Source organism: Vombatus ursinus, unplaced genomic scaffold (genome assembly GCF_900497805.2).
Source record: "Vombatus ursinus unplaced genomic scaffold, bare-nosed wombat genome assembly UNPS02014794.1, whole genome shotgun sequence".
Lineage (NCBI taxonomy): Eukaryota > Metazoa > Chordata > Mammalia > Diprotodontia > Vombatidae > Vombatus > Vombatus ursinus.
The window spans coordinates 18,819,594-18,847,363 of NW_020954572.1; the positions used below are offsets into that span (position 1 = coordinate 18,819,594).

The following is a 27,770-nucleotide window of genomic DNA, read 5'->3' on the forward strand; positions in this document are numbered from 1 at the left end:
TTCCTTAAATCTTCCACAGAGGTTTCACCCAGTACTCTTTATCTCCTTTATTTATTTCTTGCATTATTGCTTACTTTTTCACACATTTATAATTTGTTTTCTCAACTAGACTATAAGCTCCTTAAGATCAGGGACTGGGTCTTATATTCCTTTTACCCTCCATAGACTTTACACATAGTAGGTGTTCAATAAATATTAGTTGATTCAATTTTGATTTTTAAGCAGTTCTAAGAGTCCTGAGACTGAGCCAAGAAAAAGAGTCAGGCTGAGATTGGAAGTTGAAGGTGGAATGAAGATTGTGGTAGACAAGTATAGAGAGTATGGTGAGATAGGCCAAAATTACAAGTTGAAATCTGTGCAAGAAGAGTGAACTTATGAATAACCAATCCATAACATGATCTATCATTAAGAATAAGCTAGGATCTTTTGGGATACACCCTTGAATTTTGAGGTTGATAGCAAGGAAGGCAGTCATGTTGTTCTAAAACATACCCCTTTTTGCCATTATCAGGCAGAATGTTGAACATGAATGTGGCCAGTATAATTTTTAGGTAAAGGCTTGTCTCCCCTATAGATGATATTTGTTTGGATCTAACACCATGGCCACATCTTATGAATGCAAATTTTTAAAATGATAGGCCTAGAATTCTGAGTCAGTTTTGTGAAGACTCTATTTCAGTGGTTTATCCCCAAGAAGTTAGGTACATAGAAGGGCCCATCCCTACAGTAACAGATTGACTTTGTAAGGAGTAAAAGGATGATTTCTACCTTGCAACTGCCCCCAGTTGTTGTCTTACTTTCAAATTAGAATTCTGAATATTAAGCCACATTCTGAATAATTACTAGCATATACATGCTGCCTTACTTCCTTACTTACTTTACTCCTCAATTCTAAAGTTACCTATTCTCCATAGGGATTCCTCATCACTTTAGGAAATTCGTTTTTGTTTAAAAAAAAAAACTCTAAAAGGTATTTTTATTATGAACTTAATAATCCTCAACAGACACGAAGAGGAAACCTCTTGTTCTCTGCTGAGTACATCCTCAGATCCTATGGGTATAGGGAGGATCCACCCAATCCTAACTCTTTGAAGCTGCCTCTGGGTTATTTCATAGTTCTCAGATTCGTTGCTTTCGGTCATCAAACTAATATTTATGCATCTTTTCCAGGTGCTTTCAAAATGTTATTAATCAGCACAATATTTCTAGTAAATAAAGATTATGTTTAGTTTAGCCCTATAGATGTAGAACTTAGGGGCACATGAGGATGATAGGCCTAGGGATAGAATTCAGGTTTTTTGATGTTTCTGATATTGTTGTCTCTGTATATTAGTTAAATTCAATGATTTGAAAAGTTTCTAATAATGGTTGGTAATCCAGATTCTCTAAAAATCTTTCAGTTTTATAAACCACTGCAGAAAGACTACATCAGTGATGATCATGATAGAAGTCTCTCTGTGACTTCATTATCAGTTCAGATGTTTACTGTTCCTACTCTGGTATGTACAGGTTACTGCTTTGTTCCTACTCTTCATTGTTCATGTTAACTTTTACATTTTCTTAAAATTAAAGCAATCAATAAAATTGCCACTCATCTACTTGCCACCCAAACTACATAAATACCTGAGTACAAGCTTTCCTGGAAATGGATGTGAGGATTCTGTCAGGGTCCACGTAGCCATTCTGGGCCCATACAGTTAAATCAGACCTGCTTTCTGAATGTGTGTGCATATGTATTTCTGCATGTGAAAAATTTGTTTTTGTTAAACATTCTTTCATTCCTAAATTTTTTTGTTTGTTTTGGAATAAAAAGCCAGGATAAGAAGGAAACTTGCTGAAGGTTTCCAGTTGTTGGGGATTATGGTATCTAGCCCTCAAGAACAGAGAGCTCTGCTTTCCTTAGTGTCTCCTGAGAGATCATCTCTGTTCTCTTTATGTATTTTCAGTAAACTGGATAATAGTTGGAAGAAGCAGAATAGGAAGCATGATTCAATGGAAAGAATGTTAGATCGGAAGTTAGTGGACCTGAATTCAAAGCCCAATTTTTTTACTTGGGAAAGTCACTTAACTTCTGGGTTTCAGAGGGGTTGGACAGATGATTTCTACTTCTTCCTGGTTCTAAATCTTAATTCTGTGATTATAAGCAAAGGTGATAGTTTTAGAGCAGATCCTTACGTAGTCAGTTTTGAAAGGTATGTCTGTTTTCTGTACTGTTCCTTACACAACACCCTGATAATGAGTATATAACCTGGTTCTCTATTTGCTCCTTCTCTAATGGGTCTTATGGTGGTAAGGATGAGGATTTTTAGGTTGAGTGCTGACTTTGTTTTCTAAAATTTGCTGAATAAATAAATGATGTACATATGAGGGCTTAATATTAAAGTCAGTATTATTGAAATACTGTGTAGGCTCGTCATCTCATTGAAGAGCAGAATGTTATCTCTGTCATTACTGAAACACTGCTAGAAGTTTTACCAGAATACTTGGACAAGAACAACAAATTCAACTTCCAGGGTTACAGCCAGGACAAATTGGGAAGGGTATATGCAGTTATATGTGACCTCAAGTAAGTTGATTTTGGGAAATGGTGTGGGTTATCTTTTAAGTAGTATGTATTCTTACTTTATTTCTCCCTTTGAGATCAACCATGAATATATTTTGTTACATAGGATTTTATTAGCAGAAGAGTAAGAAACAAAGGATTGCTGTGTGTCCATGTCCATATTCATAACTGGGATAATTTTGCCTTGTTGCATCGTAGTTTCATTGTGCCTAAATTGGCTAGCAGGGAGAAATTGCTGGTCATAGAGAGCAACCAAGAGAACTTTCCTTGTGACAACTCCAATTCCAAGTGATGCTCTGTTGAACAGTGGGCCACAAGGGCAGGAAACCTGCTGATGCAGGTGGTTTTGAGAAACTCTTCTCTATAGCAATTAGAACAACCCTGCTTCTGAACCCGTGGACAAGCTTCAGTGTGTTATCAAGGAGACAGTCAGGCTGTAACAAGGTTTTCTCCTTCTCCAAAGCTTGGATGTATGGAGTATGGAGCTTGGATCCCTTGGATCTCTTCAACTTCTTCCAAACTGACATTGAAACACACACTTAGTTCCTTTGGGCATCATTGAATTTGATCAGTCAGTATTGTGTGTTCATGCTTTTTCCTTCCAGTATCCTAACTGCTAGGTAAGCAGTGATGGATAAGTTGTCTATATGTATAAGAATTTAATGGTTTTTTTTTTCCTAAAGGAAAAGAAAAAAGAAAAGAAGAAAATTAGGTTATATCTTTTCACTTTTTTTTGACTGTGTACCAAGCTTTCTCTAAACATTTCCCTTCTGTTTTTTTCTTGTTATTTTTTAAGATAATATTTGCAGTTGATTTTATATTCTAGACCAGTGTTGCCCTTGACTACTATAAATATCTTGTCAAAGAAACAAAATATTTGCTGACTGAGGTAATTTCTAGGCTCTTTTAGTCTTCTCTTTTTAGTGATTGCTTTACATTAATTAAACTTCATTAAGAAATTGTGGGATGGTAGTTTGGTGATTATTCTTTTTTCCATTTCTTCCTCCACCTTTTTTTTTTTTTGTAGCACCATCAGCTTGTTTAAATAGGTCATTTTGGAGCTGCCTCAACTACATGCTCTGTCTCCTTATTTTTGGTATTAATTTTGATCTTTGCTTTGACAAATTTGAACATATATTGCTGATTTGAAAATGACTCCCTCATTGATAACCAGTCATTTCTGGTATTAGAATCTAATCAATTACATTTTTTTATGTTATTTAATGCTTGCCATGTTTCACACCTCCTGATTCTTTTAAAGAAAGTTTTTGAGCTGTATAGGCCACAGGAATGTGGTTTCTGAATAGTTTTTGGCCCCTTTCTTTTCTTATTCCTGAACAAGGTTTTACAACATATGCTGACATTTGCATTGAAAACACAGGGTATTAGTGTATGTCTTGAGTGTCTTAGAAGTTCTTTGAATCAGGGTATCCCTACGAAGTTTTCCATAGGATTGCTGTCTCCTCACCTTCTGCAACAGAATCTGCACGTAAATGGCAGTTATTTTTATGGTAATCTTTTTTGCAAATGCATACCGTAAGTACTAGGTCATTTGGATAACCAAGTATCTCATGAAATAATGCCTCTTTTCTGTGTGATAAAACCATTCCTGCCAATTCCTTTTTTTGCCTCTTTATAGCAAGCCTGTAAGCCATCTCTCCATTTAGCAGAATATAGGTTTGTATTATATTCAACCTAGGAAATCTGTGTGGAAGCTTTTATTAGGTTGAGTTAGTAGCCCAGTTAAGAAACCATACCTGTCTCACCGGATATGGTGTGTAGGTATATTTTCTTCCTTGTTTGACATTTGCCTGAATGCTCATATTCACTTATCATAATGCTCATATTCACTTAGCCATATTATGAATCACATATTCATTTATCAGCCAGAAAATAAATTAGCATATCCAAATCCCTGTTTGCTGGAGTTTCAGATTATTGCAATAAATGAGATGGTGGTTTTTTTTGTTGCTTTATTTAAATAAAGAATGTTAATGATAGTGTTTGTAACCTCGTGAACTATAAAATTATCTCTAGGTAGGTAAGTAACATATTTCCTTGTCTTTTGAAACAGGTATGTCCTTATCAGTAAGCCCGCAATATGGTCAGATAAATTAAAAATACAATTTCTTGAAGGTTTTCGATCCTTCCTGAAGATTCTTGCATGCATGCAGGTACTTTATTTAATCTCTGGTCATCATTAATGGAAGACACATAGAGGAATGATATTAAATCTGTCTAAAATCATTCTGGTCTTTTTATCTTTGAGGATCATGTATGACAAGTTTTCTTTTCTTACTGTATGTAGGAGGCAGCCTAGTGTAAGGGAAAGAATGCTAACTCTAGAATCAAACAATCTGGATTTTCAAATCCTGCCTCTGATACTACCTGTGTGACCTTGGGCAAGTCACTTAACCTCCCATAAACTCAGTTTCCTCATCTATAAAATAAAGGAGTTGGACTGGATGACCTGAGGTTTCTTCCAGATACAGAGCCCTGATCCTATAAATATTTGAAATTATTTATGTTTTTTATTTTGAAGATAATTACCTTAATTGAGAAAGAACAAAATAGAAGTTTATAACGTGTCCCCAAATAGAATTTCCATTATGTACTCCTTTAATAGTTCTGTTAGTATTTCACTTTAGCTCTTTATAAAATGAACCAGTCTTTTTTTTTTAAATTCTCTAGGATATTCAGTTTATGTAAATTAAAGGCATTTTTATTATTCATTTTTCTGTTAAAATGTATTTCTTTGAATTGTGACAATAATACCTTTAAAAAAAGATCACAGAAGAGAGAACAACCATGTTTTTATACACACACACACAGGCACATACACATATATACATGTATAAGTGTGGGTATGTGTTTGTATGTATCTATATCTATAGCTATATTTTAAAACTCTGTGTGTGTGTGCGTGTGTGTGTGTGTGTGTGTGTGTGTGTGTATTGTTGGGTTTTATTCTCAGGGAATGGAAGAGATCAAAAGGCAAGTAGGGCAGCACATTGAAGTGGAGCCAGACTGGGAGGCTGCTATTGCTATTCAGATGCAGTTGAAAAACATTCTTTTAATGTTCCAAGAATGGTGTGCTTCTGATGTAAGTAAATCTTATTATGAGATTTTTTTTCTGTTTTATGTCTTTGCTCAAGTTTTTCCCTACTGGAATACCCTCCCTTTCTCTTTCCATCTTATTAAATTATACCTATCCTTTTAGGCCGAGCTCAAATGCCACCTATTTTGTAACTCTTACTCTTATCCCAGCTGGAAGTTGTTGCTACTTCTATTCTTTAGCACTTAATTTGTATTGTTTATGTGGCAATTCACACATACTACCTTATATTTGATTTATTTTTGTACATTTCTTGTCTTTTTTAGAGATTCAGACTACCCATAAATGCAGTGACTTTCTTTGTATTCATAAGACAGTCTAACACTGTGCTTTGTACATAGTAAGAATTCATTAAATATTTGTTGAATGAATGAATGAATGCCACCTATCCAACAGGGAGCTTATTTTCTTTACTTTGAACCTTTTCTTCCTTCTGACATCACTTTTTACATCAGTGGTATTCACCCAGTTTCCAAGGTTTGAAACCTGGTGTTATCTTTGACTTTTTTCCTCTCCCTCGCCTCTCATAGCCAGTTGATTACCAAGATCTATGAGTTCCGCCCCCATGACATCTCTTATAGTCATTCCTCTTCTTTTTCATCTTAGTGCCAGCACCATAAAACAGGTTATCATTACTACTTACTTGGACTGTTTATTTTATTAACCTCCGAACAAGCCTTTTTTATCCTATTCTCTCACCCTTTTAGGCTATCTAATGATTTACTTGTATTGCTCCTCTACTCAGAAATCTTCATTGATTCCCCATTACCTACTGAACAAAGTTCACATTCTTTTACCTGGTTTTTAAGGCCCCACCATTCCCCCCCAAGCCCTCCCCCACAGTATGTTATCACTCTACCTTTCAGGTCTTATATTACTCCTACCAAAGATTTGGAAGGGACCGCAAAGGCTGTCTCATCCAAAAGTGCCCTCTAACTTATCCTATAAGTGGCCGCCCAACCTTTACTTCAGTGCTTTTTGGGAGGTTGAATATACTACCTCCAAAAGCAGACCATTCCACTTTTGGATAGTTTTAAGTCGTCAGGAAGATTTTCTTAGAGCAAGCCTAAATTTTCCTCATTAAAACTTCTATCCGTTGCTACTTATTTAGCCCTCCATTGCCAAGAAGATCATATCTAACTCCTCTTTGATTTAATAGCCTTTCAAATACTTGATGATGACTGTTATATTTTAGTAAATGTTCTCTTTACAGGCAAAACATCCCCAACATCTTCAAGTGATCCTCATATATCACTTTCTGTAGGTCCTTTACCATCTTAGTTGCCCACTATGGACTTATGTACTTGTAGCCAAGTAGACCACCCTTTATCTCTTGAATATGCCCTGTCCTTTCTTGTCTCTGTGTTTTCTGCTCTTGCCTTTTGAGCTCATTCAAAATTGTATTGTATACCTTAAATGTCCTCCATCTTTGCCTGTTTTCACTTCTTACCCAGCTTGACTCAAATGTTGCCTTCTTCCAGAAGCTGTTCCCCACTCCTTCCTAAGTCAATAACAACCCTTTACTCACCTCACAAAGTGCTTTGTTTTATAGTTATCTAAGGAACTTTTGTTGTATTTTAGTTATTTGTGTATGTCATATTCCCCAGCTAGATGGTAAAGAACCGTATCTTATCTAAATTTTGTTTTTCTTTCTTCCCAAGTACCCTGCATAGTGCTCTTTACATGTGGTTGATGTTTAGCAGATTTTTGCTGAACAGAATTAAATGACTGTCTTGTTAACATTCTTGTATTTTTGTTTGTTTTTAGGAAGAGCTGTTATTAGTGGCTTATAAAGACTGTTTTGAAGCTGTGATGAAATGTACTTTAAGTAACATTTCTCATGAAAAGTCTGTAATTTATTTGTATGGCCACACTTTGGAATTTAAGCCCTACAAGGTGTCTGTAGATCCTGTCAGTATACATTTGCCGCTCTCCAGGACACTTGCTGGTGAGTATCTTTCAGACTTGTTACATGATCTTTGGTTTTTGTGTGCTCAAAGTGATAAAACCTCCTCTTGCTTCCAGAATAGGTCTTTATTCAGAAAGTTCTTTTTAATTCAGAAAACTGTGTTCCAAATGTCAGTCTAGAAGCATATCCTAGTTCTTTTTATTGTAGAAGTTAAGCACAAATTGACTAGAGAGAGAGTTCTATCTAAATACCTCTCTCTCTCTGTCTCTCTATATGAACATGTATAGCTATATATCTATACATCTCCTTAAAGGTATGTGTGTGTATATTCATTTCTACATATCTGTCTTTCTATAGAGATCTATCTATATCTCTGTAGATAGTTCTGTACCTATATCTCTCTGTCTCTCTATATCTCTAGCTATCCATCCAGTGAGATCTCAAGTAGCTTATATTCCTACTTACATGTACTGTGACTTAGGAAACTGTCACATAGGAAACTGGGGATATCATATGCCTGGCACTTTGAGCAATTGATCAATGACCTGATAAGGGAAGAAAAAAGGTTTTTGAAAATTCAGGAGGATACTCAGTTCCCTTCTTGACACCATAGTTAAAACTCTCTGACTAGTGGCCTTCGCTACTTAAAATTTTATATAACTTTCTTTTTCTTATCATTTGCATTGAGTTAGATGGTTTCCTGAATTTATCAAGAACTTGAAGGTCTACTTCCAATTTTAATAGTCTGACTTTTCATTCCACTTATTAATCTACTTCAGTAAAATTGGATTGGACTTAATGGACCTAAAGAGGCATAATTATGTCTTTGAGATACTGTTAAATAGCAGCATTCAAACTTTTTGGATCAATAGACCATTTTAATCTAGCAGCTAGTCATTTGGACATTTGCCTCTGCTCAGACCATGCCCAATATGGGTTGGCTGATTTTTTTATCAGTCAGTCTTATGATTTCATCAGCATATCAACTCTTGTAAATGTAACTCCTATCAATATATGCCATCAATGCAGCTTAGAGTATTAGAGTTTTGCCCTGGGCCCTGAGAAGTTAAATGATTTGCCCAGGGTCACACAATCAGTAGATATTGAAGGCAGGATTGGAGTGTTATGAGCCCAGCTTTCTATCCACAGCGAGAAGCTGTGCTGCTTCTCACCTAATACTGTATGCCATACATTGCTGCTTGCCCAGTTCTATCTTTTTTTTTTTTAATTTAATTCAGCACAGTAAGCTACATTTATTTATTTATTTATTTTAGTCAATTGGGGTTAAGTTTATTTGCCCAGGGTCACACAGCTAGTGTCAAGTGTTTGGTCTGAGGCCGGATTTGAACTCAGGTCCTCCTGACTTTAAGGCTGTGCTCTATCCACTGTGCCACCTAGCTGCTCCCCAGTTCTATCTTGAGCCCCTTACTTTCTTTAACTTAACATACTGTAAACCATCTGTAAGAACTTTTCACATTACGCTGTTGAGAATTACTATTCAATTTTATGCACCTAATCAAATTTGTTTTTGTTTTTGTTTTTGTTTTTTTTGGTTTTGTTTTTTGGTTAGGCAGTGGGGTTAAGTGACTTGCCCAGGGTCACACAGCTAGGAAGTGTTATGTATCTGAGGTCGGATTTGAACTCAGGTCCTCCTGAATCCAGGGCCGGTGCTCTATCCACTATGCCACCTCACTGCCCTGCACCTAATCAAATTTTAACAGAAATAAAGACATAGTTTTTTCTTGATACTTCCCACTGTCCAATTTGACCATCATACTGCTAATGTCACCATACTTCCCTGCTAAAATACTTGAAGTAATGAACAGGATGCTTTCAGAAAAACCTGGAAAGACTTACATGAACTGATGCAAAGTGAGGTGAACAGAACCAGGAGAACATTGTACACAGTAACAGCAATATTGTATGATGATTAAATGTGAATGACTTAACTATTCTCGGCAATGTAATGATCTCAGATAATTCCAAAGGACTCATGATGAAAAATGCTATCTACCTCCAGAGAAAGAACTGATGGAGTCTGCAGATAGCATACTATTTTTTTTTTTGGCTTTTTAAATTTTTCTTGGCTTTTTTTTGTTTTCTTTCTCAACGTAACTAATAAGGAAATATGTTCGCATCATTACACATGTATAACCTGTATAAAATTGCTTGCCTTCTTAATGTGATGGGGGGAGGGAGAGAGAGAATGGAGAGCTTAAAATTTTTAAAAACAATTGTTAAAATTTTCCATGTAATTGGAAAAAATAAAATATTTTTTAAAAATGCTTGCATTTATCCTTATTTTTTTATTCTTATTTTCAGTCATTCAATCTAATTGTGATGGGGTTTTTAAATTGATGATAGTTCCAAAATATTATCTCCTTATTTCCCTTCTGTCAGATTCTGATTGTTTCACACCTGATGGTCTATACGTCTTTAGATTTATTCTCATTAGGTGACTGTTTTCAGGGCAAAATGATTATCGATCTATAACATTTAAGTGATAATAGAAAGACCTTGCACTTAATCCTTATTATCACATTATTTTCTACCAACATTCTAAGTCATCTTAAAAAGAAAAAAATTTTTATGTGCCTTTTTAATATCTTCTGAATGTGGATTAAATTTAGAATGATCTCCATATTTTTTGTATAATGTATAAACGTATCACTTGTCAAATTTATTGTTGTTGTACACATAATATGTAATATACATATGTACACACATAAATTTATTTAATACTGATTGCTTTTGAGTGATGTAGAGTTATAAATTATAATTAATGGCATGTGACATAATGAGTGCTGGATTTGGAGTTAGAGAAGAACCTAAGTTTATATTTTCCCCAGGCACCTGCTACCTGTGTGGCCTTGAAGAAGTTCCTCTCTGGACTTCAGTATCTAAATAATGTAATCAAATAAAAGAGGAGGTTGTATTTGATGATCTTTATACTCCTATCTAGCTCTAAATCTTTTATACTATACTGGCATTTATTAATAACCTTGATTAAAAATGGAGTCAGAGATTCAAAGATAAGAGTATTTGGAAATAAATCCTATCAATAAAAAGCAAAGTTTTTAAAGGATTGCCTTATTGTCCAGAAGGTATCAACTTGACTTGAACAATATTAGTTGAATTTTGTTATACTCATTTTTCTTTCATGTTTTAGGTCTTCATGTTCGTTTAAGTAAGATTGGAGCCTTTTCAAGACTGCATGAATATGTGCCTTCAGTAAGTAATTGCTTTAGGTGTTGATTTTTCTTATCTTTCATTTCTAAACATTTCGTAGTTGATGAATAGTAAGAAATATTGTGAAGAAACAGTGAAGAAGAAAAAAAAGGATAGCTTGAAAATCCACTTGAAATTCTCACTTAGAGGAGCAGCTCGATGGCACAGTGGAGAGAGCACCGGCCCTGGAGTCCTCCTAGAACCTGAGTTCAAATCCAGCCTCAGACACTCGACACTAGCTTTGTGACCCTGGGCAAGTCACTTAACCCCATTGCCTAGCCCCACCCTCCAAAAAGAAATTCTTACTTAGAAAGTTATCCTGTGTGGCATGTTGAAATTACATTAGAATGTTATAGCTAGAATTGACCTGAGAAATCCTTAGTTCAACTTACACATTTTAAAGATGAGAAGGTTGAAACCTAGAGAGGTCAGATAAGTTGCCCAGAGTCATAAGCCACTTATTAACAAAATTAGAACTAGGACCCAAGGCTCCTTCTAGCTATGTCACATTACTTGTGGGGCATATTTCTAGGTTTAAAAAAATTAATTTTTATAAAAATGTACATTTTACACTTAGAATTTTTTCTCTTCTAAGCATACCTTGCCATCTGTTAAGGGGTAATCCCAGAGGAAAGCAAGTTATTCTGCCACCCTTCCTCCTATATTATCTCCCATTTTTTTCCCAGCAAAGCTATTACAGGCCGATAGGGCAAAAAGAACAACAGCGGAAGAAGTGGATAGGTTATGTCCATTCCCAGTTTTCCCAAGCTGCTTGCTCTACGTATTAGCAGTTTCACTGCAGCTCCAAAATAATACAATCCTGTCTCTACAAATAAATTTACTTAAATTAAAATGCTAATCTTGTGCACTGTTTACTTCTTTTAGGAAGATTTTCAAGTGGAGTTGCTGATAGAATATCCCTTGCGTTGTCTGGTTTTGGTTGCCCAAGTTGGGGCTGATATGTGGCGAAGAAATGGTCTGTCTTTAATTAGTCAGGTACACACCAAAGTCTGCTCTTCATGTTGATGAATCTAAACTGTCTTTGAACCTTTTTCATTAATGAATCTAAGTGTGGATTATTATGGATATATGTTACATGACTATACATGTATAACCTATATGGAATTGCTTGCCTTCTCAATGAGTGGGGGTGGGGAGTGAGGAAGGGAGAGAATTTGGAACTCAAAAGTTTTAAAAATGAATGTTAAAAATTGTTTTTACATGTAACTGGGGAAAAATAAAATACTAAATAAAAAAATGAATCTACATGTACAGTGAGGCTAGCCCTCAAGCAACAAATGGGGTATTACCAGGCCTATTTTTGAAGCCTTTCCTGATCAATAGGACCTGCTCGAGCTTATGCTCTACTGGCATAGTTTTCAAGAGCCTTTGCCCACATCATGAGCAAGGATCAAACTAGGACTTTAGTGGTGGATGATTTCACATATTGAATTCGTTCATTTAACAAGCATGTATTAATTACCTGCTTTGTGCCGTCCACTATACAAAGGGCTCAGGATACAAATGCAAAAAAGAAATAGTTCCTGTTCTCAGGGAGTTTACATTCTGTTAAATAAATGAAGCCATTGATCCTGATTTACAAAATCTACTTTGATGAGAATAAATGGATTGTCTCAGGTTTGCCTATTGAATTCTTTTCTATTTTTTAAAGCCCAACTCAAACGTCCCTTCCAAGAAACCTTCCCTGGTCCACCCTGGGATTCAGGAAGAAAGTAATGACTTTCACCCTTATGCCTCACCATTGTACTTTGTTTGCAACTCCTTAATATACCTATCATTTGTTGTTGTTTGTTTAGTTATCTTTTTTTAAGCTTGGTGGGCGAGCAGAGTTGGGGGGGAGGGGAGGGTGCACAATGCCATGTTCTATCCAAAATATTTTCCCCAAAGATAGTACTTTGCATAGAAGAGCTCCTTAAGAAGTGTTTGCTAAGTTGCATGCAGGTCACAATTTTTATATTCAAAATTGTCCCTTTACAGTCTATTTATCTTACAGTATCATGCTCTTTATTATTAAAGGGAAGGGAAAACTTTGAGAGCTGGCCCTCAAATATGACTAGAGTAAATGATAAGCAGTAAAGATTCATGAACTCCAAAGGAAAGAGCAAGGGGATTGAGACCTATCCGCTAGTACAGCTCCCCTAACTTCTTCCTGTCCTTAGAGAATTTCTAGATTTGTGGTTGCTGTTGTGGTTGTTCACTTGTTCAGCCGCGTCCAGCTCTTTGTGACCCTGTGAATCATAGCATGCTAATACTGTCCATGGGATTTTCTTGGCAGTATACTGGAGTTGTTTGCCATTTCCTTCTCCAGTTTCCAGATTAGTAAGAATTGTGTGTTGTTGTTGTTAACCTTAATTAAAATTTCTTTCTTTTCCATCTATTTACTTGTTTTTACCTTGTAGGTATTTTATTATCAAGATGTTAAATGCAGAGAGGAAATGTATGACAAAGATATCATCATGCTTCAGGTAGTAATCTCTTTCTAATTATAACTGGTGTTTATTGCCTTATTACTCCTCAAATCTCTGTACTTAAGCTGTTGTAGTTATTTCTTAATTTTATCAACTTTTATTTCATTGTTAGTGCAGAATATGGTAGAATAATGATGAAAATTGCTACTGGATAATCTTACACTAGCTTCTTTTGTAATTTTCCTGACAGTTATATGAAAACTAAGTCACAGTTATTAGCAGATGAAAAATTTTATGGTTATGTATGCTTCTGGGTATATCACACAGATTGGTGCATCTTTGATGGATCCCAACAACTTCTTGTTATTGTTACTTCAGAGATATGAACTGATTGATGCGTTTAGGAAGCTTGTCCCCTCCAAGGACCAGGTAAGTAACAGAACAGGGTAGTTGAAGTCATTCCATCGATATCAGTATTGAACATCCTTTTATCATGGTTTCATTGTATTAGTATTTAGAGGTTACCATGCCAGTTGGTCATTTGGGATATATATAATAGCACCACTTAACTATGTGGGGTCTCTTGTAAATGACATGAGATGAGAGGACAAGACATTACCAACCTTTTTTTAAAAAATTAATCATATATTGTAATGTTTACTTGCTATAACTCAATATCCACTTTTACTAAGTAAAGTATACTGCCACCATGGGTAACAGCCTTGAATCCGAAACTACTTCTCTTCCAAACAGGGAAGGAAGAAACTAAAAATAGAGGAAAGGAGTAAAGGTTAGTTAGAATTAGTTTCATTGTTGAATATTCTTTTATAGAAAGCTAGTAATATGTGGGGGTACATCCTTAGCCTTTTGAGGTTGATTATCATTGCCCTGGTGCCATAATCAGAGTCTGGAAATATGAAAATAAATGAACCATTGAACTGACATTTTTCAGTTCTTATGTTCTAATGTAACTGATTTATTCTTTTTAAAAATTCTATAGGATGTGGTTAAACAATATAATTCACTAATAGAAGAAGTGCTTCAGCTTCTCATCTACATTGTGGGTAAGAATCTTGAGGTAACAAGATTAAAACAAATATTTTTGAAGTAGAATATTACTGCTTTGAAAAGGAGAATTAATGAGGTTGCTCCAATTTTATTCAATTCATTCTCCTAATGCAATGCAGAACATTAATTTTAAGATAAATTGTGACTAAAAGGCTTAGGTAGCCACTGCCAGAAAGCATAGGATTTATAGATTTGCCTTTGGTTGCTTGATGTAAATTGACTTAGAAGTGTCTTGAAGATTGATGATACTTTGTCTCAAGGGGGGAAAACTTAGATGAAGAAAACCTGCAAATCTGGTGTTGACAGCTTTTTAGGCATGGGAAGATATTGAAGGTATTGTGGGTATTATGAGAAGTAAGATATTACTTCCGCTTTTATTTTCATTGTTTTCTATCACAGTGACATGGAAATGTTGGACATTTTTCCATCAGTGGTGGTCAGGGAAAGCAAAACTGTAGTCTGTACCATCAGTAGTCTTGGTCATTTACATTGACTGTTAGAGATGGAAATTTCATAATATAGCTGCAGTTAAGCTAAATATTCCTTGATTAACAGAAATCAGTTTGCAGGTTCTGAATTTAAAATTCAAGGACAGTTTCCTTGTTTGGCAGCTTGGGTAGAGCAGAAAGCACTGAAAGTGGGCGTTAGAAAACTAGTTCAAGTCTCAAGTCCTCTACTGACAAACTCTGTGACCTCTGTGCCAAGGCATGTGATCTCTCTGAACCTCAATCTCCTCATCTAGAAAATGAGAATAATACCGAGTTGTCCTATCTAGTGATTGGATGGATCAAATAAAATAAAATATATGAAATGACGTATAAAACACATATACATGAGAGCTATTGTTAATACTTGATCTATTTCAAATAGCCATTTGCTAGGTAATCACATATTTCAGCAGAGGATGTAGTTAAGCTGTCATCGCAAAACAAGAACTGAATATTTTGGTCTTTAGAGGTATGTGCTGTATTCCCTCACTCAACTCCAATCCACAAATTACATAGGCATTACTGGTTGAAGGTAAGAGAGCAGTAAATTCTAAAGGAAAAGTTCAGAAAGATAGTCATAGAATTATTTAAGATATAAAGTTAGGCATTTAAGGCATTTTTAGATTGACCAAACTGCCAAACTATTAAGACTTTAGGAATTGCTTTTTCTTTAGTGGAGATAAAGAGAAAAGTTCTTAATATAATATTATTGTCATTTTTAATATTTTTATTTTTTTTTAATCAGAAATATGTGACTAGAAGAGAGGCAATATGGTATAGTAGAGAGATAGCAAATGTTCAAGTCAGGAAGCCCTCAGTTCAAGTCTTAGGCTGTTCATGTGAAATTCAAATAGAAAAAGGGTCTCTAAACCATCCAAGGATCTCTATAACTTAGGAAACCACATACTAACGTTATCTATGTTCTTTTGTTTTTTTATTTAGTTAGTTAAATATTTTCCAATTGCATCTTAATCTAGTTCCACATATTTCAGGCCTCTATGTCCATGTTTGACTTCTCTGCCTTAGGCAACTCTCCAATACTAAAAGTTGCTGACTAGTTTTCTATCTGCCTTGGTAAGGGAAGCTTCTTTACCTGCAGTTCCCAACATCATTTAGATCAGAGGTCTGGGCAGCCCCCCTTCATTGCTCCCCCACCCCCACCCCCAATATGATTGATAAAAGACTTAATGTATTTTTTGGTATAAGTTCATTTGGTGGCCAAAATATCTTCAGAAGAGTTTTCATAATAAAAGGCAGTGTGCTATAATGTAATGAATGACTCCTAGAATAAGGGTCAGAGGTATAGCTGACCACTCTGGTGCTACTGCTAGCTCTGTGACCTTAAAGAGTTTTGGTTTTTTTTCCTGGGTTTCAGTTGCCTAATTTGTAAAATGATGAGGTTGGGTTACATAAGCTCTAAGGGCCTTTATGACTGTAGGATTCAGTGATTCTATTTTTTAAATTAATTTATTTTGATTTATCAACAATCACTTCCATAAGCTTTTGAGTTTAAAATTTTTCTCCCACTCCTTCCCTATCTCCCTTCCCAAGATGACACACAATCTGATATAGGCTATACATATACATTCCTATTAAACATATTTTCACATTAGTCATGTTGTAAGGAAGAATTAGAACCAATAGGAAGAATCACCAGAAAGAGGAAACGAAACAAAATAGAAGAAAAAAAAAAGAGCAAATAGTATGCTTCGATCTGCATTCAAACTCCATAGTTCTTTCTTTGGATGTGGATAGCATTTTCTAACATGAGACCTTTGGAGATGTCTTAGATCCTTGCATTGCTGAGAAGGGCTAAGTCTGTCAGAGTTAGTCATCGCACAACGTGGCTCATTCTCCTGGTTCTGCTCACTTCCCTCAGTATCAGTCCATACAAGTCTTTCCAGGTTTTTCTGAAGTCTGCCAGCTCATCATTTCTTATAGCACAATAATATTCCATTACATTCATGAACCACAACTTGTTCAGCCATTCCCCAATTGATGGGCATCCCCTCAATTTCCAATTCTTTGCCACCACAAAAAGAGCTGCTATAAATATTTTTGTATATGTGGGTCCTTTTCCCATTTGTATGATCTCTTTGGGCTACAGCCCTAGAAGTGCTATTGCTGGGTCAAAGGGTATGCACATTTTTATAGCCCTTTGGGCATAGTTCCAAATTGCTCTCCAAAATTGTTGGATCATTTCACAACTCTACCAGCAATGCATTAGTGTTCCAATTTTCCCACATCTTCTGCAACAGTTATCATTTTCCTGTTCTGTCATGTTGGCTAATCTGATAGGTGTGATATGGTACCTCAGAGTTGTTTTGATTTGCATTTCTCTAATCAGTAGTGATTTAGAGCATTTTTTTCATATGACTATAGATGGCTTTAATTTCTTCATGTGAGAAGTGCCTATTCATATCCTTTGACCATGTATCAATTGGGGAATGACATATTCTTATAAATTTGACTTAATTCTCTGTATAGTTTAGAAACGAGGCCCTTATCAGAAACACTGGTTATAAAAATTTTTTTCCCAATTTTCTACTTTCCTCCTAATCTTGGTTGCATTGGCTTTGTTTGTATGAGAATTTTTCAATTTAATGTAATCAAAATTATAGAATCCAGTGATTCTAAGTCTGTTCAGTTCAGCACACATTTACTGTGTATGCCATGATGCAGAAAACATCATCCTTGTCCTTATGGAGAGTATAACTGGTAGCAGAGGGGCACTTTTTGTGATAGCAAAGAATTGAAAACAAAGTAGATCAATTGGGAAATAGCCAAACAAATTGTGGCACATGAATGTAATGAAATATTACTGTGCTATAAGAAATGATGTAGGGTAGCTATGTAACACAGTGAATAGAGTGCAAGCCCTGGAGTCAGGAGGGTCTGAGTTCAAATCCAGTCTTAGACATTTACTAGCTATGAAACCCTGGATAAGTCACTTAATCCTGTTTGCCTCAGTTTCTCATCTGTAAAATGAGCTGGAGAAGGAAATGAAAACCACTCCAGTATCTTTGCCAAGAAAACTCCAAATGTGGTCATGAAGAGTTGGACAGGAAGAACAACAAGAAGAAGCCATGGTGTACATGATGAATACAGAGAAGCATGGAAAGACTTACATGAAAGAAAGATTCAGAGTGAAGTAAGCAGACCCAGAATACAGGTAGTCAGCAGTCATTTATTAGGCATCTACTGCAGCAATGTAAATTGAAAGAACAACCACTTAACAAAAATGAATATTGCGTAATTATGAAGAACAAGATTGGCCTCTAGGAAGACATGAGGAGATACCTTTACCCTACCCTTTTGCAGAGGTGGGGGATCAATGAGTGTGGAACATTACATATGTTGTTATATATATATATATAGAGAGAGAGAGAGAGAGAGAGAGAGCTAGGTTTATATATATATATAGAGAGAGAGGGAGCTAGGTTTTGCTGATTTTCTTTTTTTTTTCTTTTAAAAAAATTCTTTGTTATATGGAATTACTCTCTAGATTTAAATAGAGGAGGGAACACATGGAGGAACTTTAAATGATGTAAAGATATCATAAAATATAGTAGCACAATGAAGACTGTTATAATGTGGTAAGTGTTATAGAAGAATTGAAATAAAGTCTATGGGAACACAAAGTACACAGATGGCATTTCAACAGGCTGAGCAGTTATAATTATTATCTGAGCCAAGCCTGCAGTCATGATACCTGGTATCCATTACACAGTAGTAGTGACAGGCAGGTAATTAAACCCTATTGACCTACAAGTTGTGTATTAGATATTTAAGTATTTTTCTGCTAAAAATCTCAGGTAGCTCATTTCCTAAGGTCAGTTGGACCTCATGTTGGATGCTTAGGGTATAGATATTGGGAGCAATTAAGTAACTTCGTCAGAGTTGTGCTTCAGGATTGCTCTTATCACATGGGAATTGGAAGTTTAATGGTGGGACAAATGATTTATTTTAGAGTAGATTTCTGAACTGCAGCAAGGGATCCCTCTCATGACAAGGCCAGGCACTATTACAGTACCACCACAGAAGCTTCAGTGTGTATTGCTAATGGTAACTGGAACTGGACATCTAGATGGCAGTTGGAGCATGAGAGGTTTCCTGTTACTGCTAATAGGCTCATGTGATTGATGGCTGTGATGAAGAATCTGACTACATGGCTTCCTTTTTACAATTCGGGCTAGTGAAGTTGCAACTATAGCAATACCAGACTGTCCCTATTTTTGTTGTTATTGTTGTGGTGGTTCAGTAATAAAGCTATCTTGCCAAGTACTTTAAAAAGTGGTTTTTAAAAAAGAATTGTCATTTTATTCCTTTTTGAGAAGAGGCAGACAGGGGACAAGTTATTGATTAGTAAAGTGTTTGAACAAGAAACAGTTCAGTAATATCAACTGTTCAGGTGCTCTGTGCCTGATTTAAATTGACTAGAGGTTGTCATAATTAGAAATATTTTCTAATTTAGTTGAAGGGACTTTGTAGTTTGAAGGATGGGTAGATGACTGACTGGCTGGATGAATGAATGAGTAATTATTAAGTACTTACTATCCTAGAGGGTTTAAATTTAGAGAATCTTTGCAAATAGCATTTATCATTTACCACACAAGCTGAGATTTCGTGAAATGTTATTTTATAATTGCTACATGGGCAATTATGATTTAAATAAATAGTACTGGTGTTCTAACATGTATCATTCTTCATTTTTCTTTTGTTGTTCTTATTAGGAGAGCGTTATGTGCCTGGAGTGGGTAAGGTGAACAAAGAAGAGGTTCTTATGAGGGAAATTATCCACCTACTTTGCATTGAGCCCATGCCTCACAGTATCATTGCCAAATCCTTACCAGAGAATGTGAGTAGGTTTTTTTTGCCCTTTAATTAAAAACTCTTCACTTTTTAGGCCCCCTGCTCCTTTATTAATTATAAAATCAAGGCTTCCTGAAAAAGGAGTTTTCCTGAAATATTATGATATCTTTATGTCTGTGTACACACAGATCTCAAAAGTTTTACCACCATGTAATATTTGCATTTTTTAGACACAAATTCAGAATTTTCTGCTGAAGCATGATGGAGTTGTGATCTCTGCTGGTGTAGGGAGTATTTGAACTAATAAAATCAAAGATTTTTTGGAATATTGAAAGTACATGTATGTATCTTCCAAGTTGTAATCTCAAAGAATGTTATTATAACCCATTTATTTTTCTACTAAGAGAATAAATGATCATTTAATAGTAGTTTAAGGTTTATAAAATGCTTTCCTTTATAATAGTGCTATGCAATAGATAGTATAATTATATTCACTTTGCTGATAAAGAAGACCGAAATTCAGAATTCCTCATACTTGCCCACAATCACACAGAATGCATTAGAGTGAGCTTCAAAACCATGTCTCAACTCCAAATGCAATCAATATTCTTTCAATTAAACCAGGCTAATTTTGAATCAGAATAAAAATTCTTAAATGTGAAGTAGTCAAGTAATTGGTTCTATTTTTTATTCCCTCTGTAGAGGTAGAACAGAGATATTCCTCAAATCAATGGTTTGTTAGTTCAGATTATTTGTATTCCTTTACAATGTCGTTATAACGAGTGATTTTTCCTGGTACATTTCAGAAACTCATCAAAGTAGTCTTCAGTTAAAGACTCAGTTTTGCTTATAAGTCAGGGCCACCTCAAATCTTTCACTTCTTACCTTGTCATTCATTTTTTAGTTGTGCCCCAACTCTTCGTGACCCCATTTGGGGTTTTCTTGACAAAGATACTAGAGTGGTTTGCCATTTCCTTCTCCAGCTCATTTTAAAGATGAGGAGACTGAGGCAAACAGGGTGAAGTGACTTGCCCAGGGTCACACAGCTAGTGTGTGAGGCCGAATTTAAACTCAAGAAGATGAGTCTTCCTGACTTGGCATTTCATCCACTGTGCCACGTAGCTGCCCCATCTTACCTTGAGAGATGTATATTTTTTTTAAAAGAAGCATATATTTCCAGGTTTTGTGAGAGATAGACTATAGATAACCCAATCTTATTTTTGTCAATTAAAGAAATAACATTGAATTTTCTTATTATAAACAGATTTTTGTGAAATAGCATCCATAGAGTGAACATTTAGAAACCTGTATTCAACAAATAATAGCTTAAGCTTGTTAGAAAGAGTATTTTGAATTACATTTGAAATCTACATAAATCTACATTTTGGTATAGATCACAAGTTGAATTCTGTATTTTATAGCCTTATTTTATAGGTATTAGTACATTATAGCTGTGTATGCTTACTACCATTGGTGAAGATTATGTAAGAGGAAATCAGTAAGGTGAATGTAAGCATATCTTCAAAATACTTTTATTTCAAAAGAAAATTTAAAAAACCAAAATACTTTTATTTCAGAAATATGAACAAAGATGTTTCCAACCTTATATTGCAGAATATATGAATACCACATATTCAGACTCAAAAGTAATATGGTAATATGAACATTAGAGACAAATAATGTATATAAAAATGAAAATCCATCTTACTTATTGATTCATCCTTATACTTTGCAACAAAAAGATCTTTATACTTGATCAACTGATAATTTATAAAAAAATTATATGAAGTCACACTTTACCAGAAGGTTGATAACATTGCTGTCTGAAACTGATTGAGACAGTTGAGATTTTGGTTAAGAAAATTTGCCCAAAAAACTAAAATTTAATTTCCTCTTTATTGTACTGCAGATTAACTTTTTATGATTATTTATGGAGCAGTATAGTTGTCTGACAGAGTTGTGAAGATTTCTGTCATGTGAGTAACAGAAAAAGAATGACATTATATAAAGGCAAATAACAAAAATATTATTTCCACAGGAAAACAATGAAACTGGCTTAGAGAATGTCATCAACAAAGTGGCCATATTTAAGTAAGTGCTTAGTATTTAAAGTTATTTTAAAAATTAGTATGATCATTATTCATGTACTTTGTAGAAGATAAAAAAATGCTTATCTGAACTTCCAGAATTGTAACACTCCAAGATATTTATTTCTAAGCACACAAAGAATAATTTAAAAGTTAATTCAATATTATTAGAAACCAGGGGACCTTTTTTATTTCTTTTAAAAAAAATTTGTTACCAAACCTCAAGAAAAGGTATTTCTTAATTGTATTAAAATAATGGCAAAGCCAAATAATGTTAAGTCTTGAACATAGAGCACCATGATTCTGTAGCTTTACCATGTAGAGAAAGCCTATCATTTCTTCATTATAGCATTATTGCTTTGAGTTTAAAGCCTTTTTCATCTTCTCCTTTTCAAATATAAGTATTTCTGAGGCTGGACATACCTTACATTAATTTTGTTTCAGAACATCCAAAGCCACGGAGCAACGCTGAGGGATTTTGTTAGATGTGAATAAGTGCAGACAATTACATATCGTTAGTGGGATGAGGATTGGGAGGAGGGTACTCACATCCAGCAAGTCTTAATAGATTAGTTGGCTGCCAAATAACAGCAAGAATGGGCCATGGAATAGATTCTTTTGGGGAGTCGATAAAAAGGCATCTAGGGAAAGTGTGGTGGTTGGACTTAAGGAAGTAAAGAGTATAGAAAAGAAAGAAAATTTGTAGGGTTCCTGGAAGGGCACCTTGCATAAATTTGTCCAATTTCATTTGACTATGACTGATTCTTCCTGGAGGTGATAAAAGTGAAACCTTGTAAGTATTCCTTACTATATGGTCCATAGGCCCAATCTGATGATCCATTCTCTCCAGATACTTTTAGTTCTAAGAGTAGAGCTCTTATTATATAATAAAAAATAGTTACAGGGAGTTTAAAAACAGGACCTAACCTGGGAACATTTGAAGGTAATTGAGTAACCATAAAATGTGATATTTAGGCATAAATTGTGATGTTAAAATTATGGTGCATTTCTCTAGCATTTCCATGGTGTCTTTTAAAAAAAAATCTGTTGACCCACAAAATATTATTTTGTTTAAAGAAAAAACTAGTTATTGGTTGAAGGAGAAATATATTTTATTAATTAAAAAATTCCTTCCTCGGGTTTACTTTTTTAATATTTTATATTTTAAAATTTTATTTCAAATAAAGACACTGTAACTGCTGTGAATGTATTCTGATTTATTTCTATGAAGAGCTTATGATAGAAACTTTAAAAAACTGAAAAATTAAGTTTTGAATCTTGAATACTTTGAGGAAAGTGTATAGGTTTGATTTTATAGTGTCATGAGGGAATGGGTGAAAATCTATGTCTTATTTCCTCTCTTTTCTGTATATATATTCTCTCAGTGATCATCTCCTCAGGGTTCAGTTATCTATCATTTTCCTTGTTAAGGAATCATGTGAGGCCTTTCTGAGTTTCAACCTTCAGACAAGGTTTTTTTTTCCAAACAGAATTTCTGCAAGCGTACTTCTGATTTACCTAGATACTGCCATCATCCCTTGAAAGGCTCTTAATTCCAAATGTCTTTTTCTGTCTGTGGGCTTTTCTCTATAAGCAGGGTTCAGTTCTGTTAAGTTATTCTTAGAGAGGACTTAATAAGCAAAGGAATATTTGTTGAAGAACCATGCTAAATTAGGCTTTTTGGGAATGAAGTCCAGTTAAGTATCAGAACACACATTAGAAGAAGCTAGAAGTTGTTTGCTATATGTTAAGATTTAAGCAAAACTTGATGGCAGTCAGATTTTTAGAGCTGTATGTATGTATGTATGTATGTATGTGTATGTATGTATGCATACATATATATGAGCTTAACCAGCTAATAGACTAATACAATAACTTCCTTTTGAAATAAGTTTATGCTTTGCCTCAACATTTTTTGTCTAAAGCCCTTCTGATTAGATCTCTGCTCTATTATGTACTCCTCTTCCCCCTTCCTTCCTGCCCCCGGGATAATTCATTGGTGAGAGCAAACACTCTTTTTTGCCAAATCACCAAAAGGTTCTTTTACACATGGACCTCATGAGATGGTCAATATAGAAATCAAATTGCTTATATACTTTGCAGCCAAAGGTAGAGAAGCTCTATATGGTCAGTTAAAACAAGACCTGGAGCTGACTGTGGCTTGGATAATGAGCTGATTCCAAAATTCAGACTTAACTTGAAAAAAGTAGAGAAAACCATCAGACCATATAGTCATGACCTAAATTACATCCCTTATAAATATGAAGTGAAGGTGATGAATAGATTTAAGGGATTAGATCTGATAGATAGAGTGCCTGAAGAACTATGAACAGAGGTCGTGTTGTACAGGAGGCAGCAGCAAAAAACATCCCAAAGAAAAAGAAGAGCAAGAAAACAAAATGGCTGCCTGATGGGGCTTTACAAACAGCTGAGGAAAGAAGGAAAGAGAAGGAAAATGAGAAAAGGAAAGATATACTTAACTGAATGTAGAATTCCAGAATTCTCATTTTCGGTGGGACAGAATAAGTTCTACTAAATGAACAGGTATGGATGGGTTATAGTCTGCATTGCAGATCTCATTACATTTTCTCCCAAACCCATCTCCTCTTTGAGTTTTCCTTTTTTTATTGAGGGCATCAGTGCCCTTCTAGTCATTCACATTCACAACCTTGGTGTTGTAAGCAACACTTCACTTTCACTAAAGCCAGTATCTGGTTAGTTGCCAAATCTTGTTTACACCATCATATCTCTCAAATCTGTCCCTTCCTTTCTACTTACATTGCTACAACCCTGGTTTAAGCCCTATTCACATCTTGCCTGAACTATTTCAGTAGTGTTCTAATTTTCTCCCTCCTTTTACCAATCCATCTTCTGCACAAGTGAAAACTGCTAAAGTGATTTTCCTGAAGATCTGACCCTGTCATTCCCTTATTCAGTTTACTCTAGTGGCTTCCTGTTGTCTCTAGGAACAAATGTTTTCCTTGTTTCTATCATCTTTTAAAAATTTCTAGTGTGTGTTGTTTTATAGTATAATTATTAGTATGTTTGTAATATATGTAATTCATAAGCTAGTAGATTTACATATTTTGGGGGTGTATGTGCTCAATATTTTCTTGTTGATGGGGTGGCATGATCAAAAAAGTTCGGACCTCTGGTCTGAAAAGTAGGCATTCATTTTGTCTACTTCACTTACCTTGTTTGGATTGTTAAGCTGGACTTTTGAGTGGTTGTATATCTCTTTTAGAAGTCTTTGTAGTATTCTAAGCTTTGATACAATCATTGTAACATCATCTGCAAATAGGACCATTTGTACCAGCATCATCATCTATAGAGAACCCTTCTTCCATTTGCTCTTTAAACCTTACTGGGCATATAGGATAATGCCATTTTTCTTTTAAGGAAATCATTTATTAATGTATTTTGTTTAGACACAACAATCACCTCCCCGTAACCCTCTCCTTATTTTTACTCATATTTAAGTGGATCTGCATACTCTTTAATATGGGTACACTCCTCACCCCTGCAAAAAATAATCATATAGATACTTCCTCTGATAGAATAGTTCATAACCCGTCCAATGCTTCCCATAGCATACAGTTTTAGAGTCTCCCCCTAGAACATGGGCAACTAGGTGGCACAGTGAATAGAGAACTAGACTTGGAATCAGTAAGACTTACCTTCATGACCTCAAATTTGGCTTCAGACACTTATTAGTAGTATGACCCTGAACCAGTCATTTAACCCTATTTGCCTTAGTTTCCTCATCTGTAAAATGATCTGGAAAAAGGAATGGCAAACCAATCCATTGTCTTTGCCAAACAAAAAAACCCACGTGGGGTCATGAAGAATCTGATAGAACTGAAAAATGACAACAGCAACTCTTGTAACAAATTTTCTTATTTGTCCATTCAAGCAAAACAAATTCCTATATTGGCTATGTCCAAAAAATATTTCTCAATCCATATATATGTCATCAATTCAGTAGGAAGTAAGTAGTAGACTTCTTCATTGAATCTCTGGAATCATGCTTGGTCATTATATTTATCATAGTTCTAAATCTTTTGAACTTTGTCTTTACAGTGATGAATAAATTATTCTGATTCTGATTACTTCATACTATATCAGTTTATATATGTCTTCTCAAGTTTCTCTGAAACTTCTTTGATTTCAACGTAGTAGTATTCTATTACATTCATATTCTGTGCATTATTCCCTATGGCTTTCTGCTGTAACAGAAGCTTCTTTTTCTATTAGATAAACTGAATAAAATATGATTGGGGTTAATTTTTGTTTGTTTTTTAGATTTTGTAGTTAGTATTAATTTTTCCAGTTTTTATTTTGTCTCAGTAAAGCTTTTAAACATTACAGTTGATCTACTTATTTTAAATCTTTTTAGGAAACCTGGTGTATCAGGTCATGGAGTTTATGAGCTGAGGGAAGAATGTATGAAAGAGTTCAATATGTTTTTTTATCACTACTCGAAAACACAACACAGCAAGGTAGGAAATATTATGTAAAAGACAAGGAGGTAGGCATTACTACTTTCTTCTTTTCTCTTCTTCCTAAAGAAAATTGAACAAAGAATTAAAAGGGGCCCCAACTTGGAAGAGAAATAGGAAAAATGCAAACACATTTGAAAAATAGTTTAACATATTTCCCAAATGAGTCTTGAGGTCATTGTTTGATTTTGTTTTCATATGTGTGTTTTTTAATTGTAACTTTAAAAAATCATGACCTGTTACCACATTGACAGAATTAAAGGCAATCTGGGTACTTAAAAAACAACACCCACAGACCCTTCCGCCTGCCGCTGCCCAAAAGGCACATTTTTGGACATTTTGTTTTAAATAAGCCTGTTTGTATACATTAGTCTAAAAAGATGAATCCTAAAAATAACTTATGACATTTGAGTGGGCAGTAGATGGAATGCCATACCTGGAGTCAGGAAGGCTCACCTCCCTGAGTTAAAATTCAGCCTTAGACACTAGCTGTATGACCCTGGGCAAGTCACTTAACCCTGTTGCCTCAGTTTCTTCTTCAACAAAATGAACTGGAAAAGGAAGTGGCAAACCACTCTAGTATCTTTGCCAAGAAAATGACTGAAATGACTGAACAACAACAAAAATAATTGAGCTAGAATTCTTCTGAATACTATTAGCAGCACAGTGTTTCCAGCTCTTTTCTGAATTTACAAGTTCAGCAAGGTGAATGTTTTATGCTTTCTTACACCAAGAGCAAATATTTTGGTTTTCTTTTTGCTATTCCATGCTGGCTTCCACTGATGTAGGAACATTGAATGGGCATCAATATTAGTTTTAGTAACTTTTATAATCATTAAATGGTACTAGTTACAAAATGTTTCCTGCAAGATGATTTTTTGCATTCCTAAGAAAAAAAGCCAGTCCTTGAAAAGTAAAGTCATCTCCTAGGAAAACAAATTCCTTTTATGTAAATTTCCTATTACAATTAAATTATGAAAGTGTAAGTGCCTATAACCTGGCCTCTTTTTTAAAAATAATTTTTATTGATATCTTTTGCTTGTATATTATCTAAATTTATCTATCCCCTTAAAATCCAGTCTTTCCCCTGAAAGCCAATTCTTAAAATAAAGAATTTTTTTAAAAGAAGAAGAAGAGGAAAAAAAATCAGCAAAACTGATTAATACCTGGAAAAATCTGAAGTATAGATAATGTTCCACACCCAAGGACTGCAGTGTCACTAATCCTGTCCTTCCTTCCCCTTCCCTGCTTCTAATTAAAATCGAAATCCTTCCATTCTGTGACATTAAACACTTTGATTGAATATATCAGAGATGATGTGGGCACACAGATAATCATGTCTCCTACTCCTCTACCTAGTGTGACATGGGAATTTAACACTAAGCTAGGAATGAAGTCTATAAAGGAGAACACTTCACATTCTTTTCTCCCCTTCCTGCCCATACCTCTGCCCCCTTTCCAACCAGGCCTCCAGTTTTAGGAACTGAAGAAGGTTCCCCAAAGTCTTCTTGGAGCAACTAATAAAGGGTTGGAAGAATACTATTTTAAACCACTTCTTGACTTTGAGGTTGA

General features: G+C 35.0%; 1 protein-coding gene across 2 annotated transcripts in view; it reads left to right on the forward strand.

Annotated features, from left to right (window-relative positions):
- The window catches only part of UBR1 (ubiquitin protein ligase E3 component n-recognin 1), a 159,832-nt gene that overhangs the window by 56,839 nt on the left and 75,223 nt on the right, over positions 1 to 27,770 (forward strand). For both annotated transcript variants that reach the window (XM_027869880.1, XM_027869879.1), the window contains exons 11-23: positions 1,401 to 1,499; positions 2,409 to 2,566; positions 4,638 to 4,737; positions 5,538 to 5,666; positions 7,446 to 7,626; positions 10,757 to 10,818; positions 11,701 to 11,811; positions 13,236 to 13,301; positions 13,572 to 13,673; positions 14,245 to 14,308; positions 19,534 to 19,658; positions 21,651 to 21,703; positions 26,096 to 26,198. In XM_027869880.1, coding sequence (XP_027725681.1) covers positions 1,401 to 1,499; positions 2,409 to 2,566; positions 4,638 to 4,737; positions 5,538 to 5,666; positions 7,446 to 7,626; positions 10,757 to 10,818; positions 11,701 to 11,811; positions 13,236 to 13,301; positions 13,572 to 13,673; positions 14,245 to 14,308; positions 19,534 to 19,658; positions 21,651 to 21,703; positions 26,096 to 26,198 — 1,353 coding nt within the window. The remainder of the gene's footprint in view (positions 1 to 1,400; positions 1,500 to 2,408; positions 2,567 to 4,637; positions 4,738 to 5,537; positions 5,667 to 7,445; positions 7,627 to 10,756; positions 10,819 to 11,700; positions 11,812 to 13,235; positions 13,302 to 13,571; positions 13,674 to 14,244; positions 14,309 to 19,533; positions 19,659 to 21,650; positions 21,704 to 26,095; positions 26,199 to 27,770) is intronic.